The sequence below is a fragment of the Lygodium microphyllum genome, chromosome 11, assembly GCF_053477565.2.
Source record: "Lygodium microphyllum isolate KBCC chromosome 11, Lygodium_microphyllum_v1.1.10, whole genome shotgun sequence".
NCBI classification, from domain to species: domain Eukaryota; kingdom Viridiplantae; phylum Streptophyta; class Polypodiopsida; order Schizaeales; family Lygodiaceae; genus Lygodium; species Lygodium microphyllum.
In genome coordinates, this window is record NC_141145.1 from 142,694,764 (window position 1) to 142,718,892 (window position 24,129).

At 40.4% G+C, this 24,129-nt stretch overlaps 1 protein-coding gene across 2 annotated transcripts in view; it reads left to right on the top strand.

Moving 5' to 3' along the window:
• The window catches only part of LOC148029456 (putative glucose-6-phosphate 1-epimerase), a 54,585-nt gene that overhangs the window by 9,333 nt on the left and 21,123 nt on the right, over positions 1-24,129 (top strand). For both annotated transcript variants that reach the window (XR_015692430.1, XM_087688276.1), the window contains exons 2-4: positions 14,779-14,853; positions 15,009-15,065; positions 15,151-15,308. Coding sequence is in view for 1 of the 2 variants with exons in the window: in XM_087688276.1 (XP_087544402.1) it covers positions 14,779-14,853; positions 15,009-15,065; positions 15,151-15,308 (290 nt within the window). In the remaining variant the exon portion in view is untranslated. The remainder of the gene's footprint in view (positions 1-14,778; positions 14,854-15,008; positions 15,066-15,150; positions 15,309-24,129) is intronic.

The window sequence follows — 24,129 nt, forward strand, 5'->3', positions numbered from 1 at the left end:
AAAAGGCTTTGGATACATATTTCCCACCATTGTCAGAGAACACTTGGTTGCTTAGTTATGGCGACTACATGGTCACACACACTAGATACATGCAATGGATACAAGGTATCACTTTTGGACCCCTCCGCAACAATGCGAGAACCCTTATAGATTTTCCATTTGCTATCCCCAAAGGTGGTGTGATAGCCTTCATCATCTAGTTGCCCTGTGCTTGCTCTTCTTGAGCTGAGGTACATGTCTCACATTATGCAAAACAAACAAGGAGCCATGTTGAAATTCTAGTTTCACATTGCCAATGCCTCCAATTTTACATGCATAGTTATCCCCCAAGTGGACAACAACACGTACACTACCATTGTAGTCAGAGAACCACTCATGATGTGGTGTGACGTGAAAGGACGCACTTGAATCAAGTATCCAAGTGTGCATATTATCCTCAAAATCTGGAATCATGTGCACTCAAAGAAGAAGCAAGAAGTACATCACCATCACTATCAGTATCATGAGTGACTACATTAATCTCTTCTATTTTCACATTGCAGGCTGACTGTCCTTGTTTTCAGCCTTGTTGGCTTCAATGTTTTTGTTTTTGCCATTCTCTTTTTTCAATTGAAAAAAATCCCGTTTGTAGTGCTCTTTTTTGCCACAATGATGGAACTCCACATTTTTTCCATGAGATTTGCTGCATGCTCTATTTTCAGAACTGCCCTTGTGCTGAAATCTGCCTCTAGTGTGTAATGCACTTAGAAGACTTGTTTGCTGAGTTATTCTGCCTATTGAGTTCTTCCATCAGCAAAGAACTCTCCACATTAGAGTATAACAACTGAGCATTTGAATTACTCAAAGCTGTCCTAAAAGTATCCCAACTTTTAGGCAAAGCACATAGCAAGAAAGTAGCCTTGAACTCTTCATCAATAGGGAAATCCAAACCAATCAGTTGACTGAAAATTGAGTTAAACTCATTCAAATGTACAGACATGGCTGTACCTTCTTTCATGCGAAAGTCCATCAGTTTTTTTAGCCAATAAACCTTGCTGGCTGTACTTTTCTGAGCATACAATTCTTCAAGCCTTTGCCACATTGCATATGCTGAATTCAGCATCTCAATGTTAAAGAGCAAGTTGTTTGACACTGAGAGCTCAATGGTAGAGCGAGCAAGCTCGTCAAAGTCATCCCACTCGTCTTGTTCCATGTCTGTCGGTTTGATTTCCTTTGTTTCGATGGGCTTACATGTTTCTTCTGCACCAAGACACTGTAGCATTGTTTTTGCCAAATTGCAAAATTATGTGCACCCTCAAGCTTCTTAATGTGCAAAAGATTACTGCTGTCACTGTTTCCAGCCATAATTTGCATTTCCAAATTGACTAGCCAGTCACCTAACTAGTCACCAAAGATAAGCCCAAATGTGACACAAGTAACCACGGTACATAAAGGTACCAACGAGCAGTGAGAAAATCCCAAGATTGCAGAAATTTCAGATCTGCAAATAGATTTTCAGAGTTTAAAGGATGTCTTTTCTTGCACTCCTCAAGCAATTATTGATATATTTAGAGACCAAGTCACCAGTTATATGTGAAATCCCCAAAATTTCACAGCAATTTCTGCTCTGAAGACATTCTCGTGCACAAATTTGACAATTTTGATCAAAAGCCCCAAATTTTTAGAGGGTAATCCGTCTAGATTGCATCAATACATGTACCCAAGTGCATGTACCGTACATTTGTTGCACAGATTGAAGGGATTTTGCAAAAGCCTCAAATTTTTGGATTCAAAGTGTACACATTTTAGTAAAATTGAAGAAATTTCACTAAAATGTGAGAATCCCCAAAATTTCTCGGGCAGGATGTGCACCAAATGTGCAATTTTTGAGTTGGATTGTCTTGTCCCGTGCTGAGATTCCAAAATCAGAGAAAAGCCCAATTTTCGTGGTCAAAAATTCACTTTGTGCCTTTGCGTGTGAACGCTCGATGGAGAAGAAAAAATGAAAAAGGATATTTCCAATTTAAAAAAAATGTTGACTTCTACTTGTCATCACTTAGCGCAGCGTGCCAGTCTCGTGGCATCCCGTCGACACCTGGCCACCGCAGACTGGTAGGTGCATACCTGGTTTGTGGTGATTGGTCTTGGTCGCTGTCTTGTCCGCCTTTACGTCGTTAGCTCCTCAACCCCCTTGTTGCATGTTGTTGGCTGTTGCTGCTCGACCCCTTGTCGACCTGTCGCACCCCACAACCTGCAACTCCTGCGATAGAACTGACACGCACTTCGACACCTGCAAGTCCTGCTCGCCTATCCCATGGATTGAGGCCTGTCATTGGCTCTGATACCAATTTGATAGAACTTGATGGATCTGGACTGAGTGAGTTGAGAGCGAACGCGTCGGATAACACACACAGAGAGTAGAGAGCAATAAAGAGGAGAGTGAGCATGATGCACTTAATGTTCGGTACAAAGATGAGTGTACCACTTTTTAGGTTTTGATAATATATATAAAGTACAAGAGTGTAAGGGCGCGTTCACACCCGAACGCTGTAAAAGGCACAGTGAGCCTTTATTCCCGACACATAGGCGCCACACCCAAAAACCTTGAAATAAGAAAAATTAAACTTAAGATCCAAAATACACCTCATAGGGTGTCATACCAACAATGGTCGAAGTGGGGGATTGATCAAGGATGTGGATTGCAGTAACCATAGCCTTGGTTCAAAGGCACTGAGGTGTCTATCTATGCTCCATCATAATGCAAGCCATCTCAATCACACTTCGGTTCTTTTGCTCCAATATGCCGTTCGCTTCAAGCGTGTTTGTGTTTGCAAACTCCTCGTGGATACCATGATCTACAAAAAGCCTAGCAAGCTCATTAGAAACAAATTCTCCACTCTTATTCGATTGTAATGTCTTTAGTTTTTGGCCTGATTAGTTCTTCTCAAAGAGTAACCAGTCCTTGAAGTGGGACGCCTCCGACTTCAATTGCAAAAAATAAGCCCATGCCATCTTGCTGAAATCGTCCACAATTAGCATGAAAGACAAGCTCCCCTTAAGGGACTCTGTCCTCACAGGTCCATACCATGGTAACCGTGAAACACGTTTTGTTGGCACTGAAGTGTAAAAGGCTTGAAACGTTTCAGTGAAACGCAAAATGGCTTGAGTGAAATGAATGATTGAAACCACATTTTTTCTTGCTCTTTTGAGAGTTTTTAGACATTCTGCATATAGGATAGACATCATTTGTTGACATGAAAGTATTCACCTTGTATAAATATGTAAGTTGCAATTGATTGTTTATAAAGTAAACTATCTCATATGTATTATTTAACCGTTTTACTTGGGACTTGCTCAAAGGTGAAATGTTTTAGAGTGAAACACAACGTTTCAAAGGTGAAATGTTTCAGGGGTGAACACATAGATCTGTAGATTCAAGCTCCAAGACTGCTGAAGACCGCCTCAAAGCCTTGTTGGGAATGGCATCATGATGCTATTTTCCACGAATGCAAGATACATGATTGTTGGCTCACCACAATGTCCGACATACCTTGAACAAGCTGTCCCCTAGAAGCCTTCCGAAGGTAATCATAATTTAGATGGCCAAACCGAGCATGCCAAAGCTTAGACAATGTTTGAGAGGGAAGAAGAAGTGAGGTCAAGGTAGAAGGAGACCTTAGCTTGTAGACTCCATTTGTCTCATAACAGGAAGTAAGCGCTTGTCTCGATCCATGATCAAGAATCTGAAAGGAATCTTTGTCAAACTGAAATTAGAGTTTAGAAGCAGCCTTGGGAAGCGTGCCAAAAATTGGAAGCTCCAAACTTGGATTCAACAGGACTGAAACTGTTTTTAGCCTATTCAAGTGGAGGAACCAGCAAATAATTGAATTTGGGGCATTTTCCATCTCCATCAAAGCGGGTGAAGGCCAATTGATTACCCGAATCAAGGGCAAATCGGATTAAAGACTTGCTGGTGATTTATCACAGCAAGTGGAGTTGGAATACCGAAAGGGATTGGGAGAATCCCATTGTTAATCAACTTCTTCTTCAATAAAGCTAAAGAAATACTGAAAGGGGCGCCAAATTTGGTGCCAATTGGGTGTGCATCGTCCAAGATCAATAGGTAATTTGTATTTTCAGATTTGCATTAGCTGTTTTCTGCTGTTGTAATTAGGGATTTACTACCCATCCACGAAAGGAATGTTGGTTACAATTTGCCTAACTAATCTTCACATGAGAAAGTAAAGGACAACCAATAGGCCATATTGCATATGAAACTGCTTAAGAATCTTTTGGATGCACTCCTTCTATGACAAGCAAAGGAATCCCTTAGAATGATTGTGTGTAATGTGCATCCCAAGAATATGTGAGGCTTGTCCCATGTCCTTCATCTCAAAGCTCTTCTTGAACTGACCTTTTAGGGCATCCAACTCATCATGAGTACTTTCAATCAACATATCATTCACATAGAGTACCAAAATCATAAGGCTGCCATCTTTGGCCTTTTTCATGTATAAATATGGATTTATATTATTGCAGGTATATCCTTGTGAGTGCATAAAGACATTGAACTTCTAGTACCATTCCCTTGTTACTTGCTTAAGGCCATAAAGGCTTTTTCTCAACTTGTACACTAGGTGTTTCTTGCAATTTTTCTCAAAGTCCTTAGGTTGCTATATATAAATCTCATCATGTAAGTTCCATGTAAGAACGCCATCTTGACATCCATTTGGTAGAGGTCTAGATCGAGTTGTGTAACCAAAGCCAAAACCAAGCGTAGGATAGTCATCTTGACAACAAGAGAGAAGATTTCATCGAAGTCAATACCATGCTCTTGTTTAAAACCCTTAGCAACTAATCTGGCCTTATAGGCTAGCTTGGGACATCCAGGGATACTCTTAAACTTATATACCCACTTGCATGGCAAAGTACGTTTTTAACTAGGCAGTCATACTTCGACTACATGGCCCTCTTTCAAGAGTGACTATCACCTCTACGCATGGCATCATCATAGATAAGCGGCTCACTAACATTTGTTAACATGACATAATCTATGGAGGGTACAAACTAATCAACTTGACATCTATCTCTTGTAGACCGCCGCAAAATAGGTTGTGCGGCTTGTACCTCGTCTATCATCATGGTCCATGGCCTTTGGAGAATTTGTTGTTGTAGGTTGTCTTGTTGGCTACACAGTAACAAGAGGCTCCTCTTGAAATATCACCTTGCACATACCTCAACGACTTGGTCAAGTTGCTTATGCATTTTCTCCTCATGGAAAATAACATCATGGTTGCAGATAACCTTTCAAGCTTGCGGATCCCAAAGGTAATAGCACATCTCGCGCGCATCTCCAAAAACAAGAAAGATGCATTATACAGATTTAGGATCAACTTATTGCGCTTGTCCTTGGTAACATGGTAGAAAGCCTCATAACCAAAGATACGTAAATGAGCATATAATGGAGGCTTTCTAGACCATATTCCTTGTGCAACTTGATAGCCAAGAGCAATGCATGGGGATTGATTAATCAAATGTATGGTAGTAGTAACTGCCTTAGCTCAAAAGTGTTGTGGTAAGCCTATCCGGCTAAGTATAATGTAAACTTACTCCTTGTGCGAGGATAAGATTCCCATGGTTAAGCTTCCATGAGGAATCACAAAAAGATACAACATAACCTATATCATCAAATTGTCCAATCGAAAGCAGGCTTTTGGTCAAAGTCGAAACATGGCTGAAGGAAATTGTAGTTGGACATCTCCAATACCAACAATATCCAATGCTAGGTTATTACCCAATTTGACAGAGCTCATCATGCTACGATAAGAGTGGAATCACTCTCGATGAGGGGTGACATGAAATGGAGCCCTTGAATCAAGCAACTGATACTGAGCATAGGTAGATGTGGCATTAGTCAACTATGAAGCATCAAGAGAAGAAGGTGCAACTATGTAGTCATCATCAGAATTGGTTTGCATGCCATTAATCTCTTCAATCTTGACACTGGGCTTGCTAAGGACAATGCTGCGATCAATATTCTTTTCCTGCACTTTATCCTTTTACTTTTCTCTGCGCTTGTCATCACACATTTTATGGGACTGTGGCCGAATATGACCTTGCTTCCCACAATAGTGACAAGTCAATGTGGACTTACGACCATGGGACTTACTACGAGATTGTCCATGTGATCGAGAATGAGACTTCTAAGAGTTTCTTCCAGGGCGGTCATTATCGCTTCTACTATTATTATCTCTAATTGTCAAAGCATGAGAGGTGCGGGAAGCATCGGCATTCTTTCTATTAACCTCTTTATTCAAGAGCACATCCTCTACATCTTGCAATTTCAGCCCATCAGTAGGCATATTTGCATACATAGTAGTACGGAATGTGTCCCATGACTCAGGTGATGTAACCAACAAGAACAAGGGAGAAAGATTATTCTTAAATTAAATTCCCTATGAAGACAAGTGGCTGAAAATAGAATGAAACTTATTCAACTGGGCAAACATGGAAGTTTCCTCCATAAGAAGCTCCATGAGTTGCTTCAGCTAATACATCTGAGAGGCACGGCTTTGCTTCATTAGAGACAATATTATAGTAGACCTTCTTAGAGAGTGATAAAATGATTGTAGATTTACATAACGCATCCAGTTCACCCCAATCCTTTGTATCAATGTGTTTATGCTTGATACCCTTATGATGGCTTAATCTGCAATTTCTGCACAAGAACTTGCCAAATTTGTGCCTTCCAATAGTTGTAGTTGCTGCCATCCAACTTGTCAATGTTGAAGATAGCATTGTTTTTTGATCCACCAGCCATAATGCAAGAGATGAAAACATAATCCAAGACAAATAGGCTGCTGTAAATGACAGCAAAACTGTCCCAAAATCACAGCCAAATCAAGGGCTAAGCAAGAGAAATTGCCAAAATAGTGAGCTGTCCACAACCTGCAATCAAGTAATTGTCGAATCCAAGTGACTGCTCTCAGATAGAATGCATTAAATTGAAATTATAGGCAGCTGTTATAAACTGCAGCAATATGCCAACAACCAGGTATGAGCAATTGATAAAGAAAGACCAAGAACAATCGGCATTGAAAGCTATCACAACTGCTGTGTGTCAGTAACCAGATAGGCATAGACATTATGCACATAGGAGATCTTAGGGTAAAGAGAAGAGAACTGCCAAATGCATAACCCAGTGAACAAAGCTCAATACATAAGCCAAAAACATATAAATATCACTGACAATACATTGATAGACATAAGTGCTAGGTCTAAAGTAAGTGATTAAATCATTCCACTATAGGGTAATTGCATCCAATGCATATCAAGAGAGTATGTACATGAAGTAAGTGTCCCACGGTCTCGGTGAAAGTAAGCTCAAGCTCAATTGCATAAATCCAAACCTCTATGTAACATCCAAAGTAGTGCAGGTAACTCCCACTAAACAAAATTGAATGCCAAATGAGCAGTGCAAGCTCAAAACATCAAGTATATGACACGTGAGTATCTAAGATACATGAAGCATAAGCTGAGAGCCTAAAATCCAATAGATTCTTCAAGCCTATAAGTGCGTAAGCCATTGAAGTAACCAAGGTATGTAATCACAGCCAAGATTAATGTAATAAAGCCCAAATCTCAGCTCAAAAGCATGCTATAGCATATCGAGAAGTATATAGAACAATCAAAGTAGTAGTATATCCATTGAGTATCCCGTAAATCATCAATGAGTCTACTTTGTTATTACAGTACTGAAATAACAATGAAATTTGAGCTATTTCAAGCTCAAATTAATCCAAAAATATAACCATACTATCTAACACCAAAACAACATCTACGAAGCATTAAACATGCATTATGGAATTTGTTGTTTGCTATCTAAACCAAAATTGTTTTGTTTACTGTGAATGAAACAGAGAATACTCTGTGAGTGCCTAGATTTGTACCTATCGTCATGCTCTTCGTTTCTAGCTATAGAACACTTAAATCTGATACTGTATGCAAAAGTTACAGCCATAATACGACCGTGTTGCCAAGATGCCATTGCTGTCCACGACTTCTATAGCATGCTCTTATCCACTCAAAATGGATAAAATGGTCGCTTCTTAGCTCGATAAGCACTCAACAAGGCTTAGCTAAGCCTGGGGAAGCTCCTTAATAAGCGTGGAGTAAGTTGGAACAAGTCGGAAGAAACAATGATTGCTATGAAACCTTGAGTTGAATCTTTGAATTCGGGCTGAAGCAAAGGATGAAGAAGCTCCTCGAATGGTTGGCTTTGATATCAGTTGAAAGGTAGAGCCTGAGTGGAAGCACACAAGCGGAAGCAAGAGCAAAGCAAGAGCTATGGCGGATGGAGCAAGAGAGCAAGAGAGAGAAACATCGTATATGGGAACTCCAACAATCACAATGTGTGATTGGCCTTCCCTTATTCAAATGTCACTAAAAGAATAAAGAATGAAGTGACGTGTGTGTGGGTATTGTCAGTGTAATGAATATATGGGTGGTAAGGCACAGGTGTCTTTACCCTTGCAGTATATAGGTGTGCAAGTATTGTCAGTTTAATGAATACACGAGCAATCTTGACAAGCAACAATTATCATGGGAATGTGTATCTCTTGATACGTGGGAATGTGTATCTCTTGATACTTAGCTTTGGCATTATTAAGTTGTGCACATTTGAGGTGCACATGTGAAATGCAAGTTAGTCGAGGCACGGTGATAGTCTAAAACCCTAAGCATGGGTGGTAATGGAAAAAGCTATTATAAGTTATGTAGGACACACACTTGTGGGCGTCTAGTGTCAGTTTGGGCCTAGCACATTAAATGGATCTTTAAAATGTCTTGTGGTGACATTAGGACTAGGCATTAATTAATTAATTAATTAATGCTAGCTTAAGGCAATGCATTTAATGTTGGAAACAACTTAAGATAAGAAAGGGGTTAGTACATTAAATATGGATGTGCACCAGCCAATTATCAAGCAAGGTCAAATGGATAATTAATTGCTTTTTAGAAATTAATTAATTAATGCTGGAAATTACTTTTAGAAGGTTGCCACTTGGCAAACTCGCCCATACGAGTTGAGAGAAGGTCATTTTGGGCTTGCTTGAGGACGGTGACAGCCATTGAAGTGGTAGAGGCAAGTTGCGAGGTATTGTGAGAGAGGATTCCAACGAGGTCGGCTATTGTTGGTGTGTTCTGCGGCTACTATATTAGCTTTGAAACAAGCAATAATTGATCACAGTGTGATAGGACAGGGGCAACAGGTTTGTCTTCTATGCCTTAGTGAGAGGTGGCTATAGAAGAGGAGGGCTTGTTAGTTGCATTGGGGTTATACCCTCTTTTGAATTTGTTGGTGCCATCAGAATTGGCATTAGAGCTATTATTCCATAGATTCTCTCTGAGCTGATTCTCTTTCTTATTTGCTGACAATCTCTTAGCAATTCTCAACGGGCTTAGCCATTGGTGAAGAGCAGTAGTAATCTTTGCTGTTGAAACACTAATTTATAGTAGCAAATAGAGTTTCTGAGCTATCTCGAGATTTGTGTCCAATAATTGAAGATCTTGTACTCAAAGTAGCAATTGTGCATTGAGAATTTATAGCTGATTTGAGAGGGAGTCCATTCCCAGTTGATTTGGTTTGCATGCCAGAGTTCAAGGATCAATTTGTGCCTAATCTCTAACCAAATCAAGGGGCAAATTGATTATTGTTATTGATAATCTATGACAGGCATTTGTATTGAAGATTGAAGGAGATTAGTCCATATTTTAGTGTACGTCAAGTTATAGCAATATAAGATAAAGAAATATTGCAAGGGGTGCTAGTTGTTGGGGCCAATTGAATGTCGATTGTTCAAGACCGATAGAGTGGCTATTGAACAGCCCTTCGTTCCACATACTTAGTGTGTTCATTGAGTTTTCAGCATTGAGTCATGTTAGAAGACAGGCATAGGAACCCACTATAAGCAAGGGAGTATAAGGGCAGATGAGTGTGAATAGCCTTAGGGGCAGGGGAAACCCTAACCCTAGCTTGGCAAAGGCTATATAAACAGCCTATGGGTCACTATCATGTGTGGGAGAGTATACCCAAGTTGTACTCTAAGCAACTTAGTAAGCAAGATTTTGTTCTTGTACTTTGAGCTCTCTTCTCCCTCTTGTAAGTGCACATTAGCCTTTACCTCCTTCATCTTATCCTTCTTTCTTCCATAGCTTCCTACAACCTACCTCCATTGGAGGACTTGGGGAGAACAAAGGAGGCCATATCAGTCTGTGCTTTCTTTTGGAGATCTCTTCCCCACATCAGGGCGCAGCTCCTCGTCAGGTCTATCCACGACATTGTCCACGTCTGAGCCCAGCATTGCGTGATTCCCAGAAACGGCGCAGTTTCTGACAGCGTGGCATCTTCAGGCATGGCGTGGGCAACAGGCGGCGCAATCTCAGCCACCTCCATAGGGCTTCTATAGCCCCCCTAGTGGGCCATCCTCCCACAAGAGGGCTTTTGGAAATTCCTCTCACAGAGAGAGATCTCTGCTAAACCCTAACTGTGTATTTTGTGGTAGCCATAGCCAACAAGCTCTAAGCTTGACATTTTGTCATTTTTTCACTCTGAGCTTCATTAACAGTGATTCTAATCACTGAAGCATAGTCTCTGAAGCCTATTTTAGATTCAAAAGCTCTTGGGCATGCTCAATGGACATCACTAAGTGCATTGGGAAGCCGACTTCCAACCGGGTTCCATTCAAGCACTTCACTAAGCTTGACAATAGTGTTTCTAAACACTAATCATGAATCATCTAATCATTTGCTTGCTGGGCATTCAGTAAAATCTAGTGAGTTTTTTTATTCCTCTTCGTATATTGTTGTAAGGTTATGTGTACAATTAACACATAAACCATCATACACTAGAAGTGTATTGCATACCGTGAGTGACTTTGTTTCAAGTACATTGGTCAATGAAATCAAAAGCATGAGTGTCATTGTACTCTCCTCGGAATCATCAGCAAACAAGCATTGAGATCATAGACCAACCTTGTCCAACACAAGCTTCATCCACTAAGCCATACCACAAGGAGGAGCCTGAAGTCTAGTCTAGGTTTACTTCATTAAAACCTAAAAAGACTATTAAACCTCGGAAGAAGTTTGCACATAAGAAAGGACCACCACAGTCATACTTTGAGATATTACATTTATATGATTTTCAGCCTTTCTCTTCATTGCAACTTTGATTTCAAATTGTCTGATTTGCTTCCGCATTCAGTGGAAAGTTTGTAAGGGACTAGACACTTCCCTTGTCCTAACAAGTGGTAAGACCTTCCCAATGACCACAACATATGCTGATGTCCGTCCTCAAATTCGAAAGTTTGATGGCAAAGATTTCCACCCATGGCAGGTACTTATAAAATACAAAATGATGGAGAGAGGGTATTGGCCTCTCACTCAAGGCAGTAGAGCTGTAAACTCTGCAAATCTAGTTGATATAGAGGATGACCAACGTGCTCAAGCAATCATAATGTTACACTTAGATGAATCCCTGATTCATCATGTTGATAAACTAAACATTGCTAAAGAAAAATGGGATGAGCTTGAAAAGCTCTATGGAGCCACTGGCAAAAATACTAAAATCTTCCTTAAAATTAAATTCTTTAGCTTGGAATATCGATCAGGAGAAGATTTGGGAAAATTCATCTCTCATATGAAGGGACTTATGGCAGAGCTTGCCTCTGTACAAGCTCCAATACATGAAGAAGATGCTATTGCTATTCTCCTAAAAGCTGTAAAACAGGTGTTTCCTACTCTTGTAACCACTCTCACCAACATTCCAGATCCTACATTGGCAAGTACCATTCAATCCTGTTTGGATGAAGAAAAGAGGAACCACAAAGAAAGCGGCAATAGTCAGGCAACTTCAAATTCCCGTTATCAAGTATTGGTTTATACAGCTCTCACTAGATGTTCTTTCTGTAAGAAAAAATGACATCTTGTGTAACAAGTGCAAAAAGATAGGGCATATCACTAGTAAATGTCCCAACACACCTGATATACCCAAAGAATTGGTGGCCAACTATGCCTCCAATCGATCTTCAGATCGATTGTTTTGACTCTTTAAATCATCTACCTAAAACAACCTTGTAAGCCTGATTTATAAAGGCATCCCAAGAAGGGGGGGAACCTTTTACATGCTTTGTAATCCAATGCTAACCTGGCATTGAGGGGGGGTGTTAGAAGACAGGCATAGGAACCCACTATAAGCAAGGGAGTATAAAGGCAGATGAGTGTGAATAGCCTTAGGGGCAGGGGAAACCCTAACCCTAGCTTGGCAAAGGCAATATAAATAGCCTATGGGTCACTATCATGTGTGGGAGAGTGTACCCAAGTTGTACTCTAAGCAACTTAGTAAGCAAGATTTTGTTCTTGTACTTTGAGCTCTCTTCTCCCTCTTGTGCACACATTCCAATGCTGCAACTTTGGTTTTCAACAAGCCATTTCTTTCTTCCATTTGCGTTTTGTCTATCATGTTCATACACTTTGTGTTTTCTTTGAAAACCTTGGTGTATCCTCACATGCCATTCTTAAATACTTTACTTAGAAAGGGACTATGAGTTGCAACAAAAATAGTGGAAATCTTTTAGGTAGAAGCAAGAGAAGGATGTGGAGGTTTACTTCACTCTCTTCACCAAATTCTTACTCATGTATTCCTTTTCTCTCTTTGATGACATCTTTGTGGACATCTTGCTTAGATACCAAGCACATTTCTGATCTCTAACTGGCTTTGCAAACACTACTATACTGGTGTCATGAGGACATGCATTTTTGAAACCTCACTTAACATGTGGATTAATTTTTAATCACATGGTTAAGTAAATGTTGCACATATGAGGTGTAATTGGGGTTAGAGTAAATTTATGAGCTCGGGATCCAAGGAAATCATTGGATGTCGAAGGCAAAAGTTGTTATAAGTTATGTGCACAGGTACTTGGTGGTTGTTAGCCTAGGTCATTTATTTCGCCATAAGTGTTAGTTGGTGACACTAGAGAAGCGATGTTTAATGGTACCTAATGCCAAATCTGATGGTTAAAGATGACGCAGAGACACTCAACAATGGAAGTTGCGAGCCAGTTTAATTATTGGCCAGTCAGATTATTTTTTTGGACATCGAAATAATTATTGGATTGATTTTCAGTATTTAAAGACTGAAAATTAATATTTAATTATGGATAATGTCGGACAAAACCATTTGGGAAGGCTGCTTGCCACTTGTCAAAAATGCCCATGCAAGATTGAAAAACATCTTCAGAGGTTGGAGAGTCATTTTAGTGCATTTAGCTTGCAAGAGAGAGGGAGAAGATGTTGCTAGTTTGGTTTGCAGCCATTGGATCTTTTGAGGCAGCCAGGGGTAGAAGAAGACCAATCAACAGTTGTTGAGACAGAGTAGGAGCAGTCAATGACTGATTTTCTTTAGCTCTTTGCGAAGAAAGTCTGAATTTTGTCTCTCCTTAGCATTCTCTCTCATCTCCTAGCCTTTCTATAGCCTTGCTTTGAAGATTATAGCATTGAGATCACCAGAGATTGAGAAATTTCAGATTTCTCTATTGTAAACCCTAACTTGCAGCAAATATTAAGGTTTAGCAGCAGGCTCAGGAAGCATGCCAAAAATTGGAAGCTCCAAGACTTGGATTCGACAGGAATGAAGCTGTTTTCAGTCAAATTTAAGTGGAGGGACCAGCAAATCAATGAATTTGGGGCATTTTCCATCTCCATCTAAGTGGGTGAAGGCCAATTGACTACCTGAATTAAGAGGCAAATTAGATATAAGACTCGCTGCAAGGGGAGTTGGAATACCAAAAAGGAGGGGGGAAATCCCATTGTACATCAACTTCTTCTTCAATTAAGTTAAAGAAATACTGAAAGGGGCTATAGTTTTGGGGCCAATAGGGTGTCTATTGTCTAAGATTGTAAGTTAATTTCTCAGTTTTGTAATAAATGTTGTTGCTGTAACTAAGTTGTAATTAGGGAATTACCACCCATCCATAGAAGGAAGGCTGGTTTCAACTGGTGAGACTTACAACAATGTCTAGTATGCCTGTGATTAATATGTTTTTCATTTATATACTTAGTTTGTGTTTTGTTTGTCATGTTCATACACTCTGTGTTTTCTTTGCAAACCCTAGTGTATCCTCACATGCCATTCTCAAATGCTTTGCTCCCAATGGACTACAAATTACAGCAAAGGAAAGAGTGGGAATCCTTTAGGGAGAACCAAGAGGAGGATGTGGAGGTTTACTTCACTTCCCTTACCGAATTCCTACTTATGCATCCCAATCCCCTCTTTGATGATGAGATTGTTTCTAAGTTTTTGGACAGTCTGCTAGACCAAGCACATTTTTAACCACTGACTGGCTTTGCAAATGCTACTGTACTGTTGAGACTTATGGCAGTGTACAGTATGCCTGTGATTAATACATTTTTTGTTTATATACTTTTCTGCTGTATGGATGGCTGCCTGAAAATCCACTAGACATGGGATGGGGATGGGTTGCTTGGGACACTGTTCCAGGCACAAAAGGTCATGATAATTGCTTGACACCTTTTGTTGCCGTGGAAGGCAGAATTATTGATAGAGAGATATGGTGGAGGCTGTGCCACTTCTTTTCTTGCTTTTGTTACTGTTTATTGTCTGTGCTTTTATTATGGATTTACAGCCGATAGAGTTAATCCTTGAGAAAGTGATTGATGCTGATCTTGACATGTTGCACCACCTTTTACTGTATGATCACATCTGGTGTGTTTACTGTACAGGTACATCTATTTGGAGGTCAGGTTACATCATGGAAAAATGACCGTGGAGAGGAATTGCTGTTTGTTAGCAGCAAGGTTGTCATCTTCTCCTTATTTAACTGTTTTATTGTTTCAGTTTATATTATTTGAGAAGCATGTTCCTTTGTTTTCAGAAGTGCACCATTATAAGTCGTGGTATATCTCAACTCAAGCTTTGATTGGTTTTTAACACTAGCAACATTCCCTTGCAGGCAATCTTCAAGCCTCCAAAGGCTATCCGAGGTGGAATTCCCATCTGTTTTCCTCAGGTTCTTACCATTGCTTTTTATTTTCCGAAAATTTTTCTGGATACTGTCCAGCTAGTTTCTCTGATTGCATTCTTTGCTTTTGCAGTTCAGCAATCTAGGTCAAACCGAACAGCATGGTTTTGCTCGGAACAGGTTCTGGAGTATAGATCCAAATCCCTTGCCCTTGTCAACAAGCAGCAACAAAGCGGTCATTGACCTTATTCTCCGACCTAGTGAGGAAGATTTTAAACTCTGGAATCATAGGTATACAGTTGAGGCCACTATCTTTATGTGCAAGGCTTAAGTTTCAAAAATGAGCAAGGAGGTGAATGCATTATGGATTATCTATTACTTGACCTTTTTTGTACATTAGAACTTGTTAATTGAATGTCCGGTTTCTTCCTGTAATTACCAAATGCTGGTGATGTCCTTAACCTGAAAATGCGGATGGTAAACATCAACTGATTGAAACACACCTTTTACCACAGAAGAATGCACCATGAAATTGACAGGGTTGCTATTAGAAGCTGTTTTGATAAGTGTCTTCTAGATGTGTTATAGATGCATTGTTTTAAAGATGTAGACATTAGCTAAACCTTTTCCAACTTTGCATCAACAGAAATCAGGTGTGCTACATTCCCATCTTTGACATTTTCAGACTTGCAGATCTTAAAATAAATTTGAGAACAATTAGGGTTTGGGCTGCTAACCTGGATTCCAGCATCCTTGCAGTCAATTTTGCAATGGAGGAGATCATAGAAACAAATGAACTAGATTTTGACATGATAAATCTGCAGAACATTTTCCGAACATTATTGATAGTTGTATTGATCTAGGCAAGGGGAAGATAAAGGGTTGGAAGTGAAACAATATGATCAGTGTGTGTACAGACACTTTATGAATAGACCAGTGTGGTGTAGCTCGGTCTAGTTTGACTTGGAATGTAGCAATGCTGCCCATGATGTAAGCTAGTTTGGCTGTTCAGCATGCTGCTCACCTGTTCAGCTGGTCCTTGCAGCTCCTATCAGAGCTGCTAAGTGCCATCAGGTCGTTTGCATCGTTCTATGTCCGTGCATAAATGGTTGAGAGATTTTGTCCAGCTCCATATTTAAGCATTTTGCTTTATATTTTTGGCCTCTTTATGAGCTCTTATTCGGTCTAGACCTACATTTTTGTCCAACCAGTATTCACCTTTCCAGGTTGGCCAGTCTATAGGTCAGCCTCTTTTCTTGTTCTGTACAACATACAATTCCATGTTCCTTCCTCTGCCTTGACACTGGCCGTGTTCGTTTCTTTTGCTGTCCACTCCTTTGTGTATCTTTTTCCATCATGGTATTATAGCAAAAACCCTATCCTCAAGGTGGAGGATCGTTGCGTGTGCGAGTATTGCAGTCTGAACCTATGTTTATGGCTAGTAGTCTTCCCAGTTATTTGTATGAGCCTTTCAGGGGCGACAACCAACTGCTGTGCTTCTGCAATCTACAGCCTGCCCCAGTACCTGGCAGCCTTTTGTTTGTTGATCGAGTTGTCTGAACACCACTCCAGCCTGTTTGAGGTCAACTACGTGCAGTCCAAGGCAGCTGCTGTGTTTTTTGTAGCAGCCGGTAGATGATGCCTTTTCAGCGGGCATCTTTCAGCAGACCTCTATCCATTGCATCTTTTGACTCTTTGCTATATCCTTCTCTATGCCAATCTCTATTACCATGAGAACTCTCCTCATTCTTGAGGGTCCTACAGCTGCTGTGGTTCTGTGTTTTGCAGAGAATTTATGATAGTTTACTGCTCTTTTAGTGTCCACTTGGGACAAATGGCTTCCTCTTTCGTTCTCAAGTTGGCCAACTACAACTACTTGATTTGGAATAGATTTGTCAAGCCTCACTGTTACGAGGATGTGAAATTTTGAGATGCTTTAATCTTGCTGATAACATTGGATTAAGTTATTAATCAAATGCGCAAGGTTGTTTAGCATGTGTTGCACATGGTAGTTATTTCATGGTAACAGGCTAAGGACCCCGAGGATGTAGTGGATGTTAAAGGCAAAAGTTGTAAAAATTTATACTTGACAGGTACTAGGTGGTACTTGGTGTCAGATTTTGGCCTAGACCAATTTATTGGCCACTAATGTTAGTGGTGGTGACATTAGAGACTAGGCATTAATTAAGCAATTAATGACAGTCTAAGGGTCAATAATTGGTCAAGGATACTTGAAAGACAAATTGGCCTAGCCAATTTAATTACTGGTTGGTGGGATTAATTTTCTGAACACTTTAATAAGCTGGATAATGTTGGAAAATAGGATTAGAAGGCTGCCAGTTGGAAAAACTTGCCCATGCAAGTGGGAAAAACGTTTTTAGGGGTTGGTGGAGTCTATTCTAACCATTTTGAGAGAGGAGAAGGCTGTTAGAGAGGAAGGAAAGACTGCTAATGTGATTTTTAGCTACCAGAGATTAGTCCTATAGTATGTGACAGGAGTTTGGAGCCCTCCAAGTGTAGGTGACAGTATCCCAAGGTCCTTTTGGTGCAGATGATAACATATAGGATGGGGCAGTAGTCTTTTTGGTGGTCCTAAGTTGTAGCTGATAGCTTTCATGGCTATTTGAGCAGGGCAACAATATTTTTTTAGCATTTCTCGCGATGAAACTCTGAAATTTTTCTCTATAGCATTCTCTCTCATCCCCTACCCTTCTCTCAAGTTATCTTAGCATTTTTCAACAGTTTGAGCCAATCAGAGTTATAGATTTTAGTCAATCTCTGTTGTAAATCCTAGTTTACAACAGAAATTAGGATTTTGACAGCTGTCTCGGGACGCATGCTCAGAATTGAGAGCCTAGGACTTGAATTTCAGCAGCTGAAATTGAGGAATTTCAGGGAGATTCAAGAGGCTAGCCGACCAATATCAGATTTGGGGTTGAATTTGTCTTTCAAAGAGCAAGATGAATGGCAATCTCCCAAACAAACCAAGGGGCAAATTGGTTTGGAGGCTTGGTGGTCAGTTTTGATAGCAAGAGGCACTTAGATTAGGGGAGGAGATTAGAGGGTCTTAGTTATACTACTTCCATGTGTAATATAAGATAAATAAATATTGCAAGAGGTGCCAGTTTTAGGGCCAATAGGATGTGCAATGTCCAAGATTATTAAGGTAATTTGTGCATTTCAAGGTATATTCATATGTTGATTGCTGTAGTTAGGTGCTTAGTCAAGGAATTGATGCCCTTTCCAAGAAGGAAGGTTGGTTTCACTCACTTTAAGATACACCAATATGAGGACACAACTAAAGTTTTAAGCCTCACTTAAAGATGCATCAACATGAGGATATGACTAAGGTTAAGCATTGATTCCTTAGATTGACGTAGTAGCCCTCCAAAAGTGGATGATTGTAGATAAAGTAGCTTGAATTGCCTCTTTACTATCATTATGGAGCAACTTTTTGCTTTAACTTATAAATACAAAATTATGATGATTTTAAGGACAAGCATGATGAGACATGCAATCTTTATTATTACTCGTTAGAGGAGCAACTTGTGCTATTGTAGGGCTGAACTTGATTAATCAAATGCAAGGACTAATTGATTTGTTGGATCAGCTCTCAAGGAGGTCAGTAAGACCTTCATGGATGATGTTTATGCCATGTAAATAATTTGAAAACTTCTAGATTATTTCAATGCATTCAAGAATTCCATGAATGTCAAAGACAAGTTGTCTACTTGTGTTAAGTTTTCCAGTATGCTACAGTAGGAGATTGTTGCTCATACCCTTTCAAGGAATGAAGGGGCCCTTGTGTTGAGACATTGTAGTTGGGGATGTGGCCAAAGGTAGCAATGCAAAAGCGACAAAGAGGATGGTTGCAACGACGGCGACGACAACATTAATCCTCTAGAGGGGGACTCTCCACATATGGCTATTATGGTCTAAGAGGCCACATCTATCTTGATTATTAGTAACACATGGATGATGAGGCTGCTAATCCCTAAGAGGGTATTGTGGACATGGAGCTTGTGATGGACGAGCTTGTTTGGTAAAAATATTATATTAGACCAAGGCAAATCCTCCTTTGAAATATGGTTTTCTTAGCACTATTGAGAACAATTCAGCGATATATTTCTAGCACTTGTCCTTGTAGAAAACTTATGAAATCAAGCCTATTTGGGCATTTTCCCATGTTAGATGATGATTATGAGGTTGCTAGTGGTGGCACTTGCCATATTTGCAAGGCATCACCATTGATTTGAAAGCATGATACATGGCAATATCATGATTGATGGAAACAAACACATTGATCTATTGTATAAATGTAGCATTATAGTGGATGTGCATCATAGATACCTTGTTTTATAGGTGACATTATTGCTAGAGGGGTTTAAGAAGGGGATCTTTGTTGACTCACCTCTTACATCTCTAGACAAGGAGGATTCGACTTTTTGGTGATTGTCAAATCTGATGGTCATATGATTTATGATTTCCATGTGTTCACATCATAGGTATGACCAACCTTTTTTTCCACGATCGAGTCTCCTTTGTTGTCTCTAAATCGTTATAGGTCAATCCCTACAATAGAATTGCAAGGACATCTACAAGGCTTGCTCAAAGCGTAGACAACATCGACAAGCATTTCCTAGAGAGGCTATCTTCCATGACTCAAACATTGTAGGGTTTTCATTAACTAGGCATTTTTGGGTTGTTCAAGAGGCTTATTCGGCATGTAATGCTTATTTTAGCTCAATACCCCCTCTCAGGTCCAAAAACTGAGCCAAAAAGAAAGGCTAACCCCAAGTTTTGTGTGTTTTTGTGTTTGTTTGTGGTTTTACTCCAAGGCATCCCACACCAAAGTTGCCAAGGCATTGGACTAAGGATGCTCAGTGGTTGCCTAGTGGCTTACTAAGACTACAGAGGTGACGGTTATCTTACCAAAGGAGTCCAAGCAAAGGTTGCACATTAGCTACCCAGTAGCCTACCAAGCCTTGCAAAGATGGATGGAATCATAGGGACCCTTTTTTTTGGATAGTGTTGGTTTCAAAAAGTGCGGGTGGCGATTAATTAAGCAACAGATGGAAGACTAGTGTTTGAATCAAAGGCTTTCACAAAATAAGCAAGCTATCCCTAGCACTATTGGGTGGCGATGATGAAGGAATAGACTAAGGGTGTGCAAAGCAAATATGGTGAGTATGTGGAGAGGTAAAAAAGTGGGCGGAAAGCAAGTAATGGAGAATGCCTTGGGGATTGCTATGTGCAATGCCACAAATATGGTGGATCCAAAGTCGACCACTTCAAAAGACCAAAAAGGAATAAATGCGTATAGATGCATGTTTACATGAATAGAATATGAATGTATTGGAGTTATGCAAAAGGCAATGCAGATGCAATCATGCTCATGCAAAATGCTATGCAATGGTGTCACTTGGATAGTGTCCTTGTTTGCAAGGGAATTGTTCACTTGCCAAAGCATCCTTTTAGAATCATGTTATCTTGATGATGTGGATGAAGATACAAAGTGCAATATATATAATGTTTGTGAGAAAGTGTAAACAATATCTTGTCACTACCAAGAGAAGAAAGTCATCCCCTCTCAAACTGGAAGAGAAAGCTGGAGGGAATCACCCTCTCCTTGTTAAGTTAAAGAAATAGGGGAGGGTATATCTAAGCTGATCTTGGGTAATAAATATTGAAATTCCAGTCGATCGATTGCCTTGGCCAATAATTTTGCAAAATTATCTGATGAAGGCATAAAATCTAGGAGAATGGTGCCTAGCTCACCTTGCTCTCTAGTGAAGTGGAAGTGGACTCTCACATGTTGCGTTAGATCCGATTGTCCGCAAGGGCAATGGCACTTTGGTTGTTGTAGTAGACAACGATGAGAGAGTTGCATAGAAACTAAAGTGTTGCTGTAAGCTCCTTAAGTAGATGGCCTCCATGATACTATAATTCCGCTTGGTTTGTTGGTGCCAGTGAGGTAACGGGTGCCACAGAGGGGATCTCAAAGCTGAATAATTTGTGGGTGGGTCAGAAGCGGAAAGTAGATCTAGCTCAAAAGGTCCTATCTCTGAGGGAATAATGTGAAGAAAGTGCTTGGAGTCTGGTGTAGAAAATTGCCCAATGTCCATCTTATCAAACACCACATCTCTATTAACAATCACCTTGTTTGTTCGAGGATTGAATAGATGATAGCCTTTAGCTTTTGAGGGATACCGTACAAAAATCAGGAGATCAACTTAGGGAGTGAGTTTACATATCTTATCCTTAGGGATGTGCATGCAGATACGACTCTTTAAGACTCTGAAGTGGGAAACTACTGGCCCGGAGCCAAAAAATGCCTTATATAGAGTTCTCTTAGGGACCATCGCAGATGGGTATTGGTTGAAGGTGTACATTGAAGTGTTAATAGCCTTGACCTAAAGGCGCTCAAGGAGTTGTACTACGAATAGCATAGAGCATGCCATGTTCATGATGGTCTAGTTTCTATACTCTATGACTTCGTTCTAGGAAGGGGAGTTGGTAGAGGTAAGCTGGTGTGAAATGCCATGCTTTTGTAGAAACTTGGAATACTCATGGAAGGTGAAATCACTCCCATTATCACTCCTCATGCATCCTATACGATGATTAGTTTGGTTATGTACCAAGAATACCCAAGCATAATAATATGTAAAGGTATTGGGCTTATGCTTGAGAAAGTACACCCACATGTATCTAGAATGATCATCCACAATAAAAAGGAAATACAGTGCGACGTTCAAGGTCGCGGTGCCACAAAGATTAACATGAATCAGTCTAAGAGGGTCCTCAACTCTATGTGTAGACTTTTAAGGAAATAGGGTATGATACCATTTCTCAAGTTGATAAGCTTTAGAGATATCCCATGATAGCTTTAGGCGTGGAAGGCCATCAACCATCTGTATATGCAATAACTCCTAAAGAGAGTTGTATCGGAGAGGTCCTAAGTGAAAATGCCAAAGATGATCAATGCTCATAGGCTCGTGTGTAGTGGCTAGAGCTTGGAAGTAGTGGAACTTAGAGCCCTTGATTGTTGGCTTTGAAAGAAACTCTGTCATGTGGTATAGGCCACTAGTCTAAGTCTCACTGCGAGCAATCACTAAACTAGTCTGAGAGTTAAGAAGCTCGATTGTGGTTGTTGTAAAGAATTCGGCTCGATCCAACTAGCAAAGCTGTTGAACTAATAACAAGTTCACCCCAAGTTGGGGATATAGTATAGATCATCCAACGTAGTGTGATCTTGGCCGTGGTTAGTGGTACGATTGATGTGACTATGAGCTTGAATCTTGACGAGGAGTTGTTCCCAAATCGGACTCCCTCAGTTGCAAGGAGCTCAGGAAATGAAAATGTCCTCGATGGGGGTCATATGATGGGTAGCTCCATTGTCCACAATCCAAGTAGTAGTTGCAGTACTCGATTGTTAAAAGTGGACATTTGTAGTCACCTTGTTAGGAGGCAATTTGTAGACTTAGACAAGACTCATATCCTCAAATGTCTCTATGGAGATGATGTGGGTCTCGACGGACTTGTAGACAAGCCCTTTGACACATTGAGTGTTGTCGACTGTGATGATTGACTGGTGGCGGTGTAGGTTTGGCCTTGCCATTGCTCCCGTTGAGGGTTACTACCACTCTGCCTCCCTTGTTGGGGGTTGTTCGATGGAGGGGCAGGGGTTTGATTCTTAGCTTTTGGTGTTGTCTCACTTGCCTTTGTGGCACTTGAGTTTGAGAGACGACTGGGAGTTTCTTGGGGTTTGACTAGATTGATTTTGATTTTGATTTTGAGTGGAATTTTGAGTTTGTTTACCTTTCCTTGTTGCCCCTTTTTTAGAAGAATCAACAAGGGCCTCCCCTTTGTAGAGGTTAAACTATGAAACTGGTCAGATAGCTGAGCATAATGTGGTAGCTGAAACTCAAATTCATAGAATGTGGGCATAGTGGGCTGTGAGATCACTTGCTACATAAAATGGAAGTATTTTCGCGATAACTTATTTAGAAACAATGTGACCTAATGGTCCAAGGACTTATAAGCCCTTGTGGGAGAGAAATCGGCCAAAGGTGCTAATACTTATCCAAATTGACTTTCAAGTCATCTTGGTTAGTGATTTTAAAGTTTCGGAGCTCGTGATCCGAATTGATATGACAGGTCCTATCTCGAGCCGTATAGTGATCGATCAAGTGTGCCCAACGCTTGGATGCTAAGTCAAAATAATAAAGTTGTGAATGAAATTTAGTTAATAGACCTTGCATCAACTCAACAATAGTGGAGACATTTTTGGTCTTCCATGAGTGGACAATCTCGTATGGAACAAGTGCGGGATTAGGTTGGGGTTTCAACTCCTGCACAAGATTCCATAGGTTTTGTGAGTCAAGGACATGCCTCATCAAGTTTGACCAAGTAGTGAAGTTTGACCTGTTAAAATGAGTCTTGTCATTAAAGACATGCTTGGTTGATGAGGAGGAAGAACCATGAGGTATCGAATGAGTGGAATATGATGGATAAGAAGGATGTGGTGGAGGGGGATAGGTAGGAGGGGGAGGTGGGTAGGCCAAAATAGGCTGACAATATCAAATGGGTGCCAATTGATGTAGAGGCACTGGAACATGAATGTTTCCATATAGTGCCAATGGAGGTGGAGGCATCGGGATACGTTAGCCTCGTCTAATAGTTAGCTGGGGCACAACAAAATGACTAGAAGGCCCACTAGGTAATGCCATAGAAGCAAACTATGGTACCAATTGATCCATGCTTAGTGATGGTTGGGTGGCATTTCCAAGCCATGAAAAACTCGAAAGTGTGGGGATGGGAGGATGAACCTCCATCATGAAGACGCCATCCAATTGAGGAAAAATGAGGCTATAAAGGGTGTGCTTGAGGGTGAAGGACTCCTCGATGTGATGCGTGAAGTCATGAAGGTGCACTTAATGGAGATTGAAAGGAAGGTGCAACGGAACTAGTGGGTGGGATGGGTGGGAGATTGAATGGATTTCTCATTTGTGTAGTTGTGGGAAACGTGTTAGGTTTCTTTTGTTCGTTAAATGTAAATAATGAAAAAGATGATTCACCAAAATTAAATTGACCATGAGATGTAAAAGTTGAA